General features: G+C 54.7%; 4 protein-coding genes across 12 annotated transcripts; 1 reads left to right on the top strand and 3 right to left on the bottom strand.

Annotated features, from left to right (window-relative positions):
* Positions 1–16: 16 nt before the first annotated feature.
* On the bottom strand, positions 17–7,288 carry ARCN1 (archain 1 coat protein complex I subunit delta). The gene is made up of 10 exons (XM_005531095.2): positions 7,204–7,288; positions 5,876–6,139; positions 5,088–5,267; positions 4,643–4,845; positions 4,075–4,236; positions 3,275–3,440; positions 1,885–2,032; positions 1,475–1,583; positions 1,121–1,325; positions 17–569 (listed from the first exon to the last, which is right to left on the bottom strand). Exons 1-10 carry the CDS (start codon positions 7,204–7,206, stop codon positions 480–482), a joined length of 1,530 nt encoding a protein of 509 aa, XP_005531152.1. The 5' UTR covers positions 7,207–7,288; the 3' UTR covers positions 17–479.
* Positions 7,289–7,388: 100 nt separating this feature from the next.
* IFT46 (intraflagellar transport 46) lies at positions 7,389–11,369 on the top strand. 2 transcript variants are annotated; one of them, XM_088066876.1, is made up of 11 exons: positions 7,389–7,450; positions 7,604–7,777; positions 7,854–7,990; positions 8,642–8,716; positions 8,815–8,908; positions 9,245–9,373; positions 9,749–9,867; positions 9,938–10,004; positions 10,257–10,317; positions 10,590–10,675; positions 11,028–11,369. In XM_088066876.1, exons 1-11 carry the CDS (start codon positions 7,400–7,402, stop codon positions 11,121–11,123), a joined length of 1,089 nt encoding a protein of 362 aa, XP_087923002.1. In that variant the 5' UTR covers positions 7,389–7,399; the 3' UTR covers positions 11,124–11,369. The 2 variants fall into 2 exon arrangements, with proteins under 2 accessions (XP_087923002.1, XP_087923001.1); XM_088066875.1 differs by having other exon boundaries at positions 9,746–9,867.
* Positions 11,370–11,603: 234 nt separating this feature from the next.
* Positions 11,604–14,106, bottom strand: TMEM25 (transmembrane protein 25). Of its 8 annotated transcripts, XM_088066874.1 has the most exons (7): positions 13,856–14,106; positions 13,643–13,713; positions 13,275–13,559; positions 12,747–13,037; positions 12,392–12,673; positions 12,203–12,289; positions 11,604–12,105 (listed from the first exon to the last, which is right to left on the bottom strand). In XM_088066874.1, exons 1-7 carry the CDS (start codon positions 13,933–13,935, stop codon positions 12,032–12,034), a joined length of 1,170 nt encoding a protein of 389 aa, XP_087923000.1. In that variant the 5' UTR covers positions 13,936–14,106; the 3' UTR covers positions 11,604–12,031. The 8 variants fall into 8 exon arrangements, with proteins under 8 accessions (XP_087923000.1, XP_087922997.1, XP_087922999.1 ...); XM_088066871.1 differs by having other exon boundaries at positions 12,747–13,559; XM_088066873.1 differs by having other exon boundaries at positions 12,203–12,673.
* A 124-nt stretch (positions 14,107–14,230) lies between these two features.
* Positions 14,231–15,395, bottom strand: TTC36 (tetratricopeptide repeat domain 36). The gene is made up of 3 exons (XM_005531094.3): positions 15,216–15,395; positions 14,782–14,970; positions 14,231–14,713 (listed from the first exon to the last, which is right to left on the bottom strand). The coding sequence occupies exons 1-3, from the start codon at positions 15,322–15,324 to the stop codon at positions 14,445–14,447; spliced, it is 567 nt and encodes a 188-aa protein (XP_005531151.2). The 5' UTR covers positions 15,325–15,395; the 3' UTR covers positions 14,231–14,444.
* Positions 15,396–15,556: the final 161 nt, after the last annotated feature.

Here is a 15,556-nt window from a genome sequence, read left to right as displayed (position 1 = left end):
CCCCACACCTCTGAGGCCAAGGTCAGCTTGCTCAGCTTCCACCAGATGGAAGGGTCAGGACCAGAAGGTGGCCCCACACAGGAGAACCAGAGGCCAAGGAGAAATTAAAATGGCAGCACCAACAACGGAACAGCACGTGATGCTTCAGGAGAGAAGAGAATGATGTCTGGTCAGCTCTGGGCTGAGCTCCGAGCATCTCGGGGGGAGGAGGGAGGGCAGCATGTCAAAGTCGGGCTCTTTGCAGAGATCTCGCTTTTTTGCCAGTCGGTAAAAATCTGCCAAAGAAATTAGTGGCCTTTCTCCCCACGAGCACGTCTTCTCTGCAAAAAATGTCTGTGACCCAGGAGCACTGTAGATGGCAGACAGAGCCACATGTCTTAGCAGAGGGGGCTGTGGCGTTCCCAACATTCAGAATAAACGTCGGCCTCGTGTTTTTTTAATTTAAAAATTTCTTCCATTGCGCGTCACCACGTCTAGCATTACAGGATTTCGTACTTGTCCACCAGGAAGGTGGTTTCAGTGGAAAACCTTACAGGGCTGTTCCCGTCTACCTGGGTCACTTTGGTAACCTGTGGAAACAACAGGCAATGTTAGCTCAGCATTGAAGAGCACTCCCTTACTGCAGCGATGCTATGCTTCCCAACACCACGATGGCCACAGCAGCACAATAGATCTGCTGCTTTTAAACCACAACTCAGCCCTGAAACAGAAATCTTTGCTCCCAGAAAACCTGTAAGAGGAGAATGATTTTCTGTGGTAACTGTGTCTCCACTGAGGACCAAAGTGGCAGCCGCTGGCTACACCTCAGTGGAGACAGACAGGTGTGTGCCAAGCAGTGTTTTTGCTACAAGGCCAATGGATTTTCCGACAAAGTCTGAGGGGAATTAATGATTACTCAGAGACTTCAAGACACAACTGAAACTTCAGGCAAACTCCATGAAGTGTCAGGTGCCAGTGCTGTCTGCTTCTGAATCCAGCTGTTTCGAAGCAGGTTAATGCCAACCCTTTAGCCATGGCCAGTGGGACAGCACGGTGCAGCTGCAGCATGGCCAGTGTTAGCCAGCTGGGGAACTGAAGCAAAGGCGACATCCCACCTGTGGAGCATCAGCAGTGACCATACCTGTATGTTGCAATAGTTCTTTTTGGAGATGAAGGAGACGTGCACTGGGAAGAAGTCATTTGGCTGCCCTGCTATGCTGAACTCCAGGCTACCACTCTTGTTTTTGGCATCTATCACCGGCAGGCACCACTCAAGGAGGTTTCTCCGGCTGTCGTGGCGATATTCACCATCAATCTCCCCAATCACTGGGGCGCCAACACCAGACCTAGAGCAGGCAATGACAAGTGACAATAACTTCCCTGCACAGAGCTAAGGAAACGCCTCTAACACCTGTTGGCTTGGCCAGATCCATAAAACAGGGAGTGGAAGGAGGTGATGGGACTTAGTGCTGCATGGATAAGGAGTATTACTTACGGCAAAGGGATGGTAATGATCACATCATTCAGCTCTAGGCTCTCCTCTTGCAACTCATATTCAATGTTAACATCGCAACTGTTCCCACTCTCTGATGGCCAGCAGTTAACTGAAGAAACAGAGACAGTATGTGAACCACACAGGCCTTTCATGTGGAACAGGCTTTCACAAGATGATGCACTTCAAAACAAAGTCACCCTCAAGCTGACTTTAATAGCTCTCTATTTTCCTTGAGGTGTTACAGAAAATACACACTGCCAAGGACAAGCACTATCCAATGGACACACATAGTATCTCCAAGGTCTCACAACATGGCAGGCTCCAGGCAGCACAGCTGCTGCAAGGTGGCTACCAGCAGCTCATGGACAACCACCAGCTTCTCCTGCCCAAGCCCCCAGACTTGCACTCACTTGTCAATGGAATGAAGGACTCTTCTGTAGTCTGCAACCTCCACTTCAGCACGCCCACGTCACTGTTAATAGGGAATGACTTCTCTGGGTTCTTCAAACCAATCTGTGACTCTGTAGTGAAGAGCTTCTTGTCCACATTTGGGTGAGTCTGAAAGAGGAACACGTGCCCAGACTGTAGGTCTAAGCCCAAGGATAGAACCATAGGTAATGCAGCTTCTACTAAGATAGGCCTACACATTCCAGTGTTTGCTTTGACAAATCACACATCAGGTTTCCTCCTGGCTCAGAAGCCCATCTGGAGCACAACTGGTTATCAACCTGGGACTCCTTCCAGGAAATGCTAATCTGACAAGAAGTATCCTCACCATTGTCTTTCTTATGTGCACCTGCACTAGAGACTCAAGTGATGCAGGCTGATATCTAAAGAACAACTAAAATCAAAGACCATCCTGAATGTTTACAGCAGGCATTTCAAGAAAAATGAATCTAATGCTGTTGGGAAAAACACCGTAACACCACTGTCTCCCCTCAGCAATCTTAATGCACATTATGGGTCAGTGGCCAAACTCCATTTAAACACACTCCTCGCAACCTCAAGTGTGAGCAGCTTTTTAGAAGCAGAGGATTTTTTCAAGTCACTGTTCAAGTTACTCTAGAAAGACAGGAATCAGCAAAGGGTTTGGTCTCATCTTCCACCTGAAGCACTACCTGTGGGAAGGCTGTTAGCAGTTCACTCATGGGATGTCCTGGAAGGAAGTGGACTTACAGACAGAGACGATGTACAGATGAGTCCCTAGTGAGGAGTGAGCCGGAGTGTGTCTAAGCAGCACCACCTCCAGGGATCAGTAAGGTCACATGAAGAGGGAGAAAAGGAGAGATCTCCCAAGAACCTTCTGAGCTGCAACTGCTGACTACCATCAAAGTGCTCCAGCAATCATCCCAGGTAGAGCAGTGACAGAACAAGCAACCTCAGAAGGAAACAGCTTCCAAGAGAATAAGTTCATTCTCCATTGGCGCAGGAAGTTTGTTATCCCATTTCCACTCCACAGCTGCAGCTGACATCACACAAAAGGCACTGAGCAACACACCAGGCTGCTGCAGAGTCCAAGTGAGGTCACCTGGCACACCAAGGTGCACTGCTCGGCAGATAAGGCTCCAAGGGCAGAATGGCAACCAAGATTACATTTCTCCAGTGAACTTCAATCCCTTGAGCATGACTGGCCCTGCACTTCTGCTAGCACCTGCACTGACTACTCCCATTTCCAATGCATTTGTTGAGAAGGCTTGGATGAGAACACAGGACAGCAACATACTTGAGTATTTCCACTATTTTGCCCCTGGAAAGCAGCAAAAACATGTTCAACAGCATGGGACTCCAAACAGGCTTTACCTGTAGCTGCACTCCCCTCTTGTCTTCATTTTCTACATGCAGGCGAATACGTGCAAACTTTTCATCAGAGATGTGCAGCATGATCATGCCATGAAGCTCCATGTTCTGCAACCCTCCATCACGGCCACAAGTCAAGGAGATTTTCTCCTCTATTTTCATGTGCACGCTAGACAGATAGAAGAAAAAAGCTCAAGTCCTACATTCAGTATCACCCAGACAGCAAAGAGATCATTGCTCAGTAAAGACAGGCTGTATGTACTGAGCAGGGGCTCCCAAACAACAGCACAGCTACTACAGTGAGGGCTAATACTGCTCTGACAGTGAACTCAGGGGCAGGAGAATCCATGCATATGGGTCTGCAAGGGATGGGAGCCCAGTTAAATGGCAGTGATGCAGCATCTTGACACCCTGGTCATAAAATCACATCTGACAGACCACAGCCCAGCTCAGGGCACTAAAAGGTTCTGAATTGCTGCATGCAAAACGAACCGTGAGCTCTGCCATATTGAGGAGCAACAAGGCTGGGAAACAGGGAAAATGGTGCAGGGAAAAAAAGCACAGGAAAATTCCCAACCTCAGCTCAACAATGGACGGACAGCCCATTTTAGTTAAGAGGATGCCTAACCAAACTAGCTATCTGCTTTTTTACTGACATGCTTTCCCACATTCTGTCCATCTTTTATAATTAAAAGGTAAGAAAACACAGGAAAAAACTGAAGAAGGGCAGGGAAGCTCTCTCCCAAGACCACACACAGGGAGAGCTGTGAGAAGTCTGCTTCCAAAGCAAGGGCAGCACTCACCTCTCCATGTTAATGGGAGGAGTGAGAACTTTGGCTGCTTCTGCAGAGCGCTTGCCTACAGAAGTAATGATATTTTCTCCTTCTGATTTCAGCTTGTCCACGAAGTTGTCCACTTCCTTCCCTTTAGCACCGAGTTTCAAGGCTTTACTGGGACCTGAAGGCCTAAATAAAACGTGTAATAATCTCAAGGTCAGCTGACAGCAATGGGTTCCCCCTTCCTGGATTATTATCTTCAAATGCTGTAACTTGACCAACCCAACACCACAGCATTCAACTCGGCAGCCTTTTTGGGGGAGAACACATGTGAAACTGATCACCTCGTGTAGGTCACCAAGTTATAATTTAGATTTGGGTGTGGTTCCATGTATTACGAGGAACTGGGACCTCTTTTTCTCACACAAAATGAAAGCCCATTGTTCATCCAAGAATTCGAAGAGACAATGGGGTGCTACTGTGGTATGTGGCACAAATGGTCCTCAATATTTACACAGATGAGGAACTCCTGATAGACCCTTTGGGGTTTGAGCCAACATTGACTCCAACATCTGCCACCTGCTGTACCCCCTACCTGGCTGGCGCTGGTGCCACTTTGGGCTTCTCAGTCTCAATGATGGTCTCTGTGATCATTGCTGTCACGCCTCCAGACACGGCCGAGCTGCCAAAGCCCCCAAAACCTGGTGCCTTCTTGCCATGTCTCTCTGCATCCCTCCTGGCCTGCTGCAACTCCTTCGCTTTACGGCGCATCTCAGCTTTTGCTTCACGTTCCTGTGTCTGAAGGAAAAGATAAGAGGCTGATGGAGCTCTGCAAACTCAGCCCTGTCCTGCACAGGAACTAAGTGCAGTTGCCCAAAAACCCCTGGCCAAGAAAAAATAAACAAGACATGGGCATTTAGCCCTCAGAAAAGCTAAATAATTGCACGGCCCCACCGAAGTGGAGGAAAACCTCTGTATAGCAAAAGTAGCGTTTCCCAGACAGGGCACCTTGTGTCAAGATTGCAGGTGTCCCTGCTCACCTCTCTGACTGCCCGAAACACCTTTTCCTCATGTGAGTCCATCTCTGTGAAGGTCCGAATTTGCGCCAGATTTACATTCTCGCGGTAGCCCAGGGCGACAATTTCATCAAAGGCAAAGATTAGGTCAAAGCAGTGCTCTGAGATCTCATTCTCTTCCAGAGCTCGACAATATTCAGGGATCTAGAAGGGGAGAACATTTTAAAGGAGTACCCACAAACAGCACTGTGCAAACACTTTATTTCTACCATCCCAGAGGTCGCAACTGTGCCAGACCCTCCCAAGCCCAGCACACCTTTACACTGCTCTTCGTACCATTACACTGTCAATAAACAAGATGAAGTTTTGCCATTGTTAGTTTCTCTACACTAAAATCCTTATAGAACCTCTCAGCTTCCTTAAAACACTAACTCGAAGGAACCCAACTGCATACTGGGGCCAGTGAATTTCCAGAAAATCCTTTGGTTGTGTGAAGACAAACTTGCTGCTTCAAGATCCCTGCATAGCAGCGCTGCACTTGTAACAACCACACACTGTACAAAGAATACCTAATGCTAAATTACAGTCAGCCCTTTGGTCTCACCAGGTAAAGTATGACTAACGATTTTTTTATGTGAAGTTCAAAACTACCACCAAAAGCTCAGAGCTTTCTATCCAGTCAGGAAGGGAAGCTCTGGAACACAGACCAACCAAGCGGAGGCATGCAGTGCTCCTGCACCAGTTCAGAAACAGATCTCTCACAACAGCACTGTTCTGGGCTATAGGCATGTTACTGAGTGATGAGTCCTTACCACTCTAGAGAAGAGTCGGAGTGTTTCCAGGTCCTCCAGGATGTTGCTGTTTTTGGTGGTAATCAGCACCATGTAGAGCTTCTCCATGGGCTGGTAGACGTACCGCACGCTCTCTGTCTCCACAAATGTGTGCTGCTTCCCTGTGTTCATCAGTTTTGGGAATGCTGCCAGCAACCCCTCGATGCGGGTGCGAGTCATCTCCACAAACTGCCGGGACACGATGGCCTTCCCTGCCTTTGTGCACACGGCGGCTGCCAACAGCACCTGGAGGAGAGCAGCACATGAGCAGGGCCTCCCGCTGCGTGCTCACGGAAAGCATCTCGTCCCACCACACTTCACCTGCACACCCTTCCTCAAACAAGAGCCTAAGTCTTCCTCTGTGACAAGGAAAGGAACTACGTCCACATCAGAGACATCTCTGCTTTTGCTCTCTCTCTCTGTTTCACATTCTGTCCCAACATAATCCTGAGAGGTCTCCCTGCTTCTGTCAGGCAAACACCATTCCCGATTTCACACAGGCCGAGGTGTAACAACCCCTGGGAGCATCAGGGGAGACTCCAGGTTATCGACTTTTCTATCAGGCTGTCCCAGCTAACAACTACACACAGGAACGCTGTGAAACGGAACATCTCTCTCCAGTGCCACACGCACAGCACAGCCAGGTTAACGAAGCCCTGCTTATCACTCACAGTCCCTGGATGACGCCCGGACAGCTCGCAGGCGTTATCACAGCGACAAGGCAGCAAGGCACTCACCAGCTGCACTTTCTCCGTCTCCTAGTGTACCCAGACTTCCTCCCTATAATTCTCTCTCAAAGACGTCAATTACCTTTATCAGGATAATTTTGTTCTGCACTTCAAATCTTTAAAAATCCGCAAGTGCTATTATGGACAGAAAGTATCCAAAACCCTCGAACGTGGCAGCGCTGATCCCTGCCGCACCTCGGGCACAGTTTAGCTCTGCCGGAGCCGTGTGCGGGTCTGTGCTGACCCAAACACCGCCGAGATGGACAAAATGAGCCGGAGCAACCCTGAGACAGAGTCGCACGGGGGAGCGGGCAGGCATCACTCGCCCGGATACACCTGAGCCCCCGAATGCCCTTTAGAGCAGGCCGTGCTGAGGCGCCACCGTGGCTCCAGAGAAAACGTCCCCGCCGCCCCCAAGGGCCCCGGCCCGACCCGAGGCGGCAGCGCCGCGGTCCGTCCCACCAGGCCGCGGGCTCCAGCACCGGCCTGCGCACAGGCCGGGCGGGCGTGGCGGGCCGAAGGGCTGCCCCGAGGCCTGCCCAGAGCCCCGCGCTACCCGCAGCGGATACGTCCTTCCCTTACCATAGCGGCGGCGGCGGGATCCGCGCTCGGGCCCTCCGCTCTCTCCGGTTCCCGGGCGGCCCCGCAAGATGGCGGCGACGCGCCACGTCCGCACCCGGAAATAGCGTCACGGGGGGGCGGGGCGGGGCGGGCCGGGAGGTGGCACCCCCCAGCCGCCAGGGGGCGTGCGAAGCCGGGCCGCTCGGGCGGGGTCGCCATGGCGACGGGGACGGCGGCGGCGGCGCGGCGGGAAGCGGGACGGGCGGAGGTGGGACACCGGGGATACGGCGGGACAGAAAGGGACACGGGGGAGCGGGCGGAGGTCAGGCACGGGACACAGAGCGGCAGGACGCGGCGGGCGGGCGTTGGATGTGGGCGCCGTTCCGGGCCGCGCCGCCCCTGACTTTACCTCTCGGCGCAGCCCCGCCCGGTGGAGAACCAGCCGTACGACGAGAGCCTGGAGCTGCCTGAGACCGACCCCGGAGCCCGCTCGCCTCGGGCGGGGGGCGCGGGCCGCCTGCGGGACTCCCGTCGGCCCGGGGTGTCTGTCGGAGCGGCCGAGTGCGGGAGCGGCGATCGGGGCAGCGGAGGGAAGGTACGAGCGCAGCGGGAGCGGGGAACGGCCCGGTGAGAGTCGGTGATGTGCCGTGACACCCGGTTCTCTCGTCCAGGAGGAGGCAGCGGCACACCTCCCCGGCCCAGCCACCTTCAGCGAGGATGACGACGAGGACGATGAGGACTCGGAGGAAGATTCTTCGGAGAGCGACTCGGAGGAGGACTCGGAGGAGCAGGGGGCCGCGTTGGAGGGGTGAGCGGTGTTCCTGGCCAGAGGGACAGGGGCTAACGCTGCTGGGTGCCTTTCGGGCCCTGTCGGCTCCACTGCTTTCCCCTGGACCCACGAGGGTGAGCGGAGTCGTGGGCATCGGGACGGGCAACTCCTGTTTCCTCGTCCCTGATGCTCCAGGGTGGTGGCTCCTCCGGGGGGTGAACCAGTCCCGGGCTTGTTTGCTGTGCCCAGCAGAGGTACAGCGGGAATGATCCAAAGTTTAAGCCAGGCCTGGCTGGCAGGAGAAGTCCAGAAAAGGGAAGGACCATCTCCAACATGTCACTCAGATCCTCATAATTCTTCTCCATAGTTTTGAACTTCAAAACTATTGCTGACCCCCTAATTGCTGTTCTATTGCTGCCTTTGTGCAGAGAACTTAGCCCCCTTTTGACAGCCCTGTGTGGGACTGAATGATCTCAGATGTCCACCACTCAGGTGCTTTTCTTGGTAAGCAGGTCCAAAGCAAAACGAGGCCAAATAATGCTTTCCCTGTGCAAGAAGTGTTTTCCAGAGAGGGCTTACTGCCTGGTGGTTCAGCTTCCCACATTTGTCTGCCCCAACTGGGGCCTGGTTTCTGTCGTACAGAACTTGCCACAAGTTAATCTTTTCCCTCTACTCTCTTCCTTTTTTAAGTGACTTCAATCCAGCAGATTTTGACTACCTGCAAGTGTCTTCTGAAATCAGAGATCTCTTTGAATACATCAAGAGGTGAATGGAAGAATCTTAGCCTGCTCATGGCTTTCTTTTGTGTCAATTATTGCAGCACAGTTTCCAGTCACCCATGCTGTGGTGGTGTTTTTTTCCAGGTACACTCCCAAAACAATAGAGATTGAGCACAAGCTGCAGCCTTTTATTCCAGACTTTATTCCTGCTGTTGGAGATATTGATGCATTCCTAAAGGTACAGTTTCTTCAGGTTCCTCTCTCTGTTCTGCCCCACAGACTGAGACAGAACGCAGGGTCAGAGCACCTAGGCAGCCAGGCTGTACAGCCTGGGGTCTGGTCTGTCCCTGCTCTGTCAGACATGATGGCTGGAGAGCTGGAAAACTACACTGATAGTTTGGTCACCTCTCAAACAGCACTTAGGTAACTTGAGGCAAAGCCTGGATTTTTCCTTCTCCAACACTGCTTTTCAGGCAGCACCACGCTTAGAATGCGCATCTGAGAGAGCCCACGGGAAGGCACTGTGCAAACCTGCCCTGGACTCCACAGAGAAAAGGGCTCTGTTCTCCTGCAGGTTCCTCGTCCCGATGGCAAGCCTGACAACCTTGGCCTGCTGGTCCTGGATGAGCCCTCAACCAAGCAGTCAGATCCCACCGTGCTTTCCCTTTGGCTGACAGAGAACTCCAAGCAGCACAACATCACAGTGAGTCAGGGAGAGGGAGGTCACTTGCTACACACTTACTATAGTAAAACCATAGCAGTCTTACAACTGAGAACTTGACTTTAAAAGCAGCAAAACCAGACCTTTTGCTTTAATCCATAGTTTTAAACTGCAGTGGATCTGAGCCTTGCTTCAGTCAAATCTTGATACAAACTCTGGGTTTGTTCACTTCAGATGATGCTTTATTTCCTTTTGGTTGTTCATACCCAGTTTTAGTTGGCATTTTGCCTGCAGAAATCTGTTGGTGAAGTGTAGCTGGGAAAGAGAAGGCCTGGTTCACCAGGAGTGGATGTAGCTTTCCCAAAAAGCCCCAAAACACGATGAAACACTTCCAGGTTTATATTTATGTTTTAGCAGCAGATAAAAGTGAAGAGTTTGGAGAATGCAGAAAAGAACCCCAAAGCCATTGAGAGCTGGATTGAAAGTATTACTGAACTGCATCGCTGCAAACCTCCTGCCACAGTCCATTACTCCAGGTGAGCCCTGATGGTAGCAGTGGAAGGTTGTGTGTGATCCTGAAGCTGATGTTCTTCTCTTCCCTGGCAGGCCAATGCCTGACATCGAGACCCTGATGCAGGAATGGTCACCAGAATTTGAGGAGCTCCTGGGAAAGGTATATTGTAACAACTGGGTGACCAGTTGTTAGCTCAATGCATGGTCTTAGAAACCATCTGCCATGAAAGCTGTGTGCCTGCTCCATCCCACAGCCCAGTCCTCTTGGGCTTGCTCCTCCTCACGACTCTGCCCTTGGCAGAAGTTGAGGAGCAGCCCAACACTGGAATTCCCAGTTGCTGTCCCAGTGGCCTCTGTATGCTCCAAGGCTCCTGTGGTCTGGGAGCAGATCTGACAGCCCTGTTTGTTCCAGGTGGGTCTTCCGACCGCAGAGATGAGCTGTGACCTTGCCGAATACATCGACATGATCTGTGGTGAGCTGGGGAGGCTGTGCTGCTGACTCAATGTGATGCTGGCCTGGCACTCTCACTGAGAGAGTTTTAGCTGCAGGCTCAGCCCTGAACAGTCGGGATCATTCCCTGCTGCTCCAGTGGGAGGTGGGCTCTTGTACTGCAGGGGTCTGCAGTCTTTGGTGCGTGGAGCCCCAGGTGATGGTGGGCAGTGGGGAGCTCAGCCCTTCGTGACAATGCTCTGTGTGGGGCAGTACAGACCAGGTGCCCTCACATGCTTCTGATCTCACCCGCAGCCATTCTGGACATCCCTGTCTACAAGAGCCGGATCCACCCTCTGCATGTCCTCTTCTCCCTGTTCTTGGAGTTCAAGAACTCACAGGTATGTGGCTCCACCCAGGTGCTGCTTGTCCAGCTAACAGCACTACACAGCTGGTCCCTTCACATTCAGCTTTGTGGTGACAACGGGAGTGTGCAAAGGGCTGGTGAGCCCCAGAGAACACGTTCTTAGCTGCTCTTCTCCCTGGTGCCTCTGCCTGACACAGGGAGCTAGGCTGCGCTCTGGGCTGAGGTGCCATGTTGTTCAACAGGCCAATGCAAGCCAGAATGCATCTTCTTGGGCTGACTGCTGAGCACACAACCCAGAGCCAGTGTGGCCAGCACATTCAGATTCATGTGTGTGCTCTGAGCAGTGGGAGTCAAACCTTTGCATGAGCATGTTCTTTTCCCTGCAGCACTTCAAGCCCCTGGCTGATGGGCAGAAGGGCAGGAGCCCACCATCCAACCCACCCTCACAAGCAGCAGAGTCAGAGGTGTTGAGCTTTAATTGATGCTTCACATTAAAGCCTCATCTCCTGGATCACCATCTGCTGCTGGACACTGACATGGACCCAGAGCAGGTTGGGAGATACCACACAGCAAATCAGAAGCCTCTCTGGTCTTAGAAACATTGCTGAACTGTTCTGTGTTAGGGAGTAGGACTTGACTCACCATATTTGTTGCAGAAGCTACATACTGGCTCAATTTTTGACTTGTTCCCAAGGAGTTCAGCATTAAACCAGCTTTTCCCTGTGTCAGACTTTCTGTGCCACAGGTGCTGCAGAGCAGAGGCTCCTTGAGCACCTGCTACAAGGGCTGGAGCAACAGGAATAAATTCCACACTCAGACACAACACTCATATCTGCTCAGGGTGTTGCAAGCTCTGACCTGGAGATCTTGAACCTCCTCTGCTCCTTATTTTTGAATCCCCTTTCTTGTAACAGTCCCTTAGCTCCTGCCAGTCAGAAATAACCTGTGCGGCACCACACAGATGCTTGAATTCAGTTTATTGCTGTTGGGACGGCTCTCCCAAGCCCCTGCCCTGCTGACCTCCCACCCGTCTGCCACAGCAGCAGGGACAGGAGCAAAGAGGATCATGCAGCATGTCACACACCTGTTAAAGCAAAGCTGGTGCTTGGCTTTACCCCAGGAGGAATGGTAGTGCTAGAGCCTGGCTATTAACAGCTTTGATGCATTTGGATTGTAACAGAATATTGGTAAAGTTCATGGACTACATAAAACCATGCCTTGGCTGACAGCGCAGCTCCCAAGCCCTCCATCGCATACCACAGCACGGAGCTGGGGCTGGTTAGCTCCTGCTTCCCATCATGGCCTTGCTGGCACCCTCAGCTGCTCGGCTCCAGGGGCTGGTACGTACCTGGTGCCGGGCAGCCCTGGCTCACTGGCACCACACTGCAGCTCACAGCCAGATCTCATCACTGCTCATGCTGGGCACTTTGTAGATGCGCCCAGACATCGGGAGCTGGACAAAACCTGCAGGACAAAGAACTCATCGCCTGTTAGGGCAGCCACAGATCTCCATGTCTCACAACACATCTTTTGGGGCTCTTTGCCCACCTGCTCCCCTTACCAAGCTTGCTGAGGACCAGGGAGTTTTCCAGTCCCAGCAGGGCACTCTCTTCCCCCCTAGCACCAGCTCCTCCATCCTTGGGGGAAGCTGCAGGGAAGCAAAGGGATGAGAGCCAGGACATCTGTCCCTCACTCAGGCATGACCTGGTGGCCTCACGTGTCTTGCTGCACTGGCACATCAGGGTTTTACCTTCATCCTGTGCAAGGTCACTGAGGCGCAGGTTGGGTGGCAGGGACCGGGTTTGGCGGGGCAGATGTATACCCTGGGCCTGCGGGGCCTCAGAGCTGCTGCAATGGGAGCGTTGGCTGGGTGGACTGTTCCCTCCTGCTTGCCCCAGACCTCGCACATGCTTGGGCAAGCGGCATGCCAGGCAGGCAGCACAGGAGCCCAGGCTGAGCAGGGCGGCTAGGGCCAGGGCTGCTCCAATGGCAACACCCAGGACAGGCAGCTCCACACGGGCATCCAGCAGACCTGCACGGTCAGCACAGACCCCTCAGCATCCTTCCACGGGGCCATTGCACCATGCTTATCCCTCAACAGTTACCTGTGGGCAGGAGAGAGGCAGTGGTGATGCCCACACTCTCGGCTGCACTGATGGAGAGGTTTCCAGCGGTGCAGCTGAGATGGATGTGGAGAGAGTGGTTGGCCAGCCCTGGGTAGCTTGTGGCACCCAGGAGGAGAAACTTGGAGGTGTTGGCCATCACATGCCCATCCTGGTTCACCCAGGTGATGCTGGCAGGTGGGTTGGTTTGCACCAGCACAAAGAGCAGCAGGAGAAGGCCAGCACCCCTGACCTGCTGGTAGTGGGTGCCTTCCTGCAGGATTTCTGGCTTATCTAGGTAAAAAACAGGCAGTGAGATGGGCAGGAGGGATAAGGGGAGCAACACAGCTAGGAGCAGGATTTGTCTCGCCTGGGTCCAGGAGCACTTGTCTACCTCATTTGCACAAGACTGACAAGGTGCCCTGCTATGGCTGTGATGGATGGAGGTTATGGTCCTGCCCGAGCTGGATGGGAGCCCCACACACCCTCCCCACATCCCAGTCTGGAGCAGGCCAGCACCGCAGACCTTACACTGCACATTGAGAAGGATGGAAGTGTTGTAGGTCTCACTGGAGGTCGGGTTGGTCAGGGAGCAGTTGAGCTGGTGGTCAGATCGCTGGCCGGTGAGGGTGAGGATGCTGGCAGTGTCCGCAGTCGAGAGGTTGACTTCCTGTTTCTGACCGCTGAGGTACCAGGCCAGTGTGGCACCGGGCACTGGCCGGGGAACCCAGCAGGTGAAGGTACGACTCCCGCCCTCCTGCAGGGTGCACACTGCTCGCGGCTGCCCGGCAGTGGTGGGGTCCGCTTCCTCCAGTGCTGCCAGAGAGCCCACGGCACATCAGAGCTGCGGCAGGGGTCCTGCTCCCGGAGTCACGCACCAGAACCCACCACAGCCTCACCTGCCAAGCAGAGCGCCAGGAGGCTGAGTAGCAGCAGCAGCAGGAGGGAAAGGGCAGTCCCCGGCCAGCCCCTGGGACACCCCATGTTGTATCAGCCGTGCTCAGCGCTACGAGAGAGGCAGCTAGAGCAGGGGCATGAGGGCGTCCACCACGCTGGGCTCCAGCGTTCCAGTACACAGCAGGGTCGGAGGATGTGGCCCAGCTGCACCTTACCTACAGCACTGCTGCCGCCGTGTCCAGCCCACTCTGCAGTGCGGCTCTGAGCCTGGGCCCCGGCACGCAGGGCAGCGCATGCGGCGCAGGGGCGGGCCCCAGCCCGGCTGCGAGCGCTCATCCCTCTCGCCGGGCCCCCGTCCCCGCCTTCCCCGGGCGGGATTGCTGCGCGCAGCCGCGGGGCCGGTGGTGCCGCTCCCAGAGCGGCCGGAGGCTGTCCGGCCGGGCCCGGCTGTGCGTGTCCCCCTGCTTCTAGTCTCCCCTCTTCAAGGAAAAGGACCCAAACTTGCACCCACCGGGCCACCCATCTCACCGGGACTGTGCACGCTTGGGAATCACACCACAATGCCTGCAATGTCACAAGCGGAGCCCAGGTGCCGGGAACAGAGGGAGATTTATTCGGGGTGGAGCAGAGCGAGACAAACGCAGCAAGGGGCTTTGGTACTTTCCAGTCCCTGGCTGTTAGCCAGGAGGAGGAACAGAAGCTCTGGCACCTGACGTGGACCTTTTCTGGTCATGTCTGCCTGGGCCAGCTCAGGAACACGGCTCTACCCAACCCACTCGCTGCCTGGCCCATCTCCTGCCCGTCTCAGTCGCTTCCAGTGCCATCGGGGTTGCGCAGCCGACCGAACATCTCGGAGAGCATCTGGTTGCAGAGCGCAGAGTAGGGGTTGAGCAGAACGAGCTGCTGTCGGGCGAAGGCGCTGCCCAAGCGCGCTGCGCGCTCCAAGTCCCGCCGGGCATCCTCGTCCCGCGCCTGCAGCCGGTGGATGAGGCCGCGCTGCACCAAGCTCTGGCAGGCAGCACGCCCGCGCCCGCGGCTCAGGCGTATGGCAGCGTCCAGGTCCTGCAGGGCGCCTGGCAACGAGGGGAGGCATCGGTGGGGGCTGGGGGTACCGGGAGACCGCCCGGACCGCGCTGCTCACCTGCCACGTCCCCGCGCAGGCGTAGGGCTTGGGCCCGGTTATTGTAGCCCGAGGCACGCTCAGGCAGCAGGCGAATGGCCTCGCTGAACCGCTCCAGGGCCGTGCTTATGTCTCCTGACTCAGCCGCAGAAACTCCCTGCAGCTCCAGCTCCCGGACTTGATCCAGCAGCTCCAATGGAAAAGCTTCCACTATTGCAATATAAATGGGAGACCTTGACTGGGAAGGGGAGGCACCGGGACGACCCACGGGGCCCAGTCCCACTGCCACCCTACACTCCCTGTCCAGGAAGGGAACAGACACGGGGTAGAGTGCTGATGTCCAGCCTCAAGCAGGCACTGCTCCCAGCCTGAAGAGCCTCCTTCCCTGCCCGCCTGCTTGCCCCATGGGGACCCCACTGGCAATTCCAGCAGGAACCTGCTGCAGCATCACTCACCTTCATCCTGGACATCTTCCTCTTCCTCATCCAACCCTGGGATATCCCCAAAAGGGGTGCTGGGGTTAAAGATGGTCTGCAGGACGGCCCTGTCGTTTGCCGTGGCCATGCTGCTGCCACTGAGGCCTGTGACAAGGCTGCAGGCACAAGCAGGCTGCCACAGCCCAGTTAATGTTCACACTGCCGGCCCCACTTCACCTTGTCTCGCCCTATCACAGCCCGGGTGTGAGGCCCCACCACCTGGCCAGTGCCCCCAAGAGCAGCCAAGGTCACCCACACACACTGGAGCTAAGGGCTCCTCACTCAAAACCCCGTGCCGTCCTTGGTGCTGGCCAGCGGCT

The sequence above is a fragment of the Pseudopodoces humilis genome, chromosome 25, assembly GCF_049639895.1.
Source record: "Pseudopodoces humilis isolate 2021_Gansu_Grassland_sample_001 chromosome 25, ASM4963989v1, whole genome shotgun sequence".
Taxonomy (NCBI): domain Eukaryota; kingdom Metazoa; phylum Chordata; class Aves; order Passeriformes; family Paridae; genus Pseudopodoces; species Pseudopodoces humilis.
This window is presented reverse-complemented; position numbering and strand designations above follow the sequence as displayed.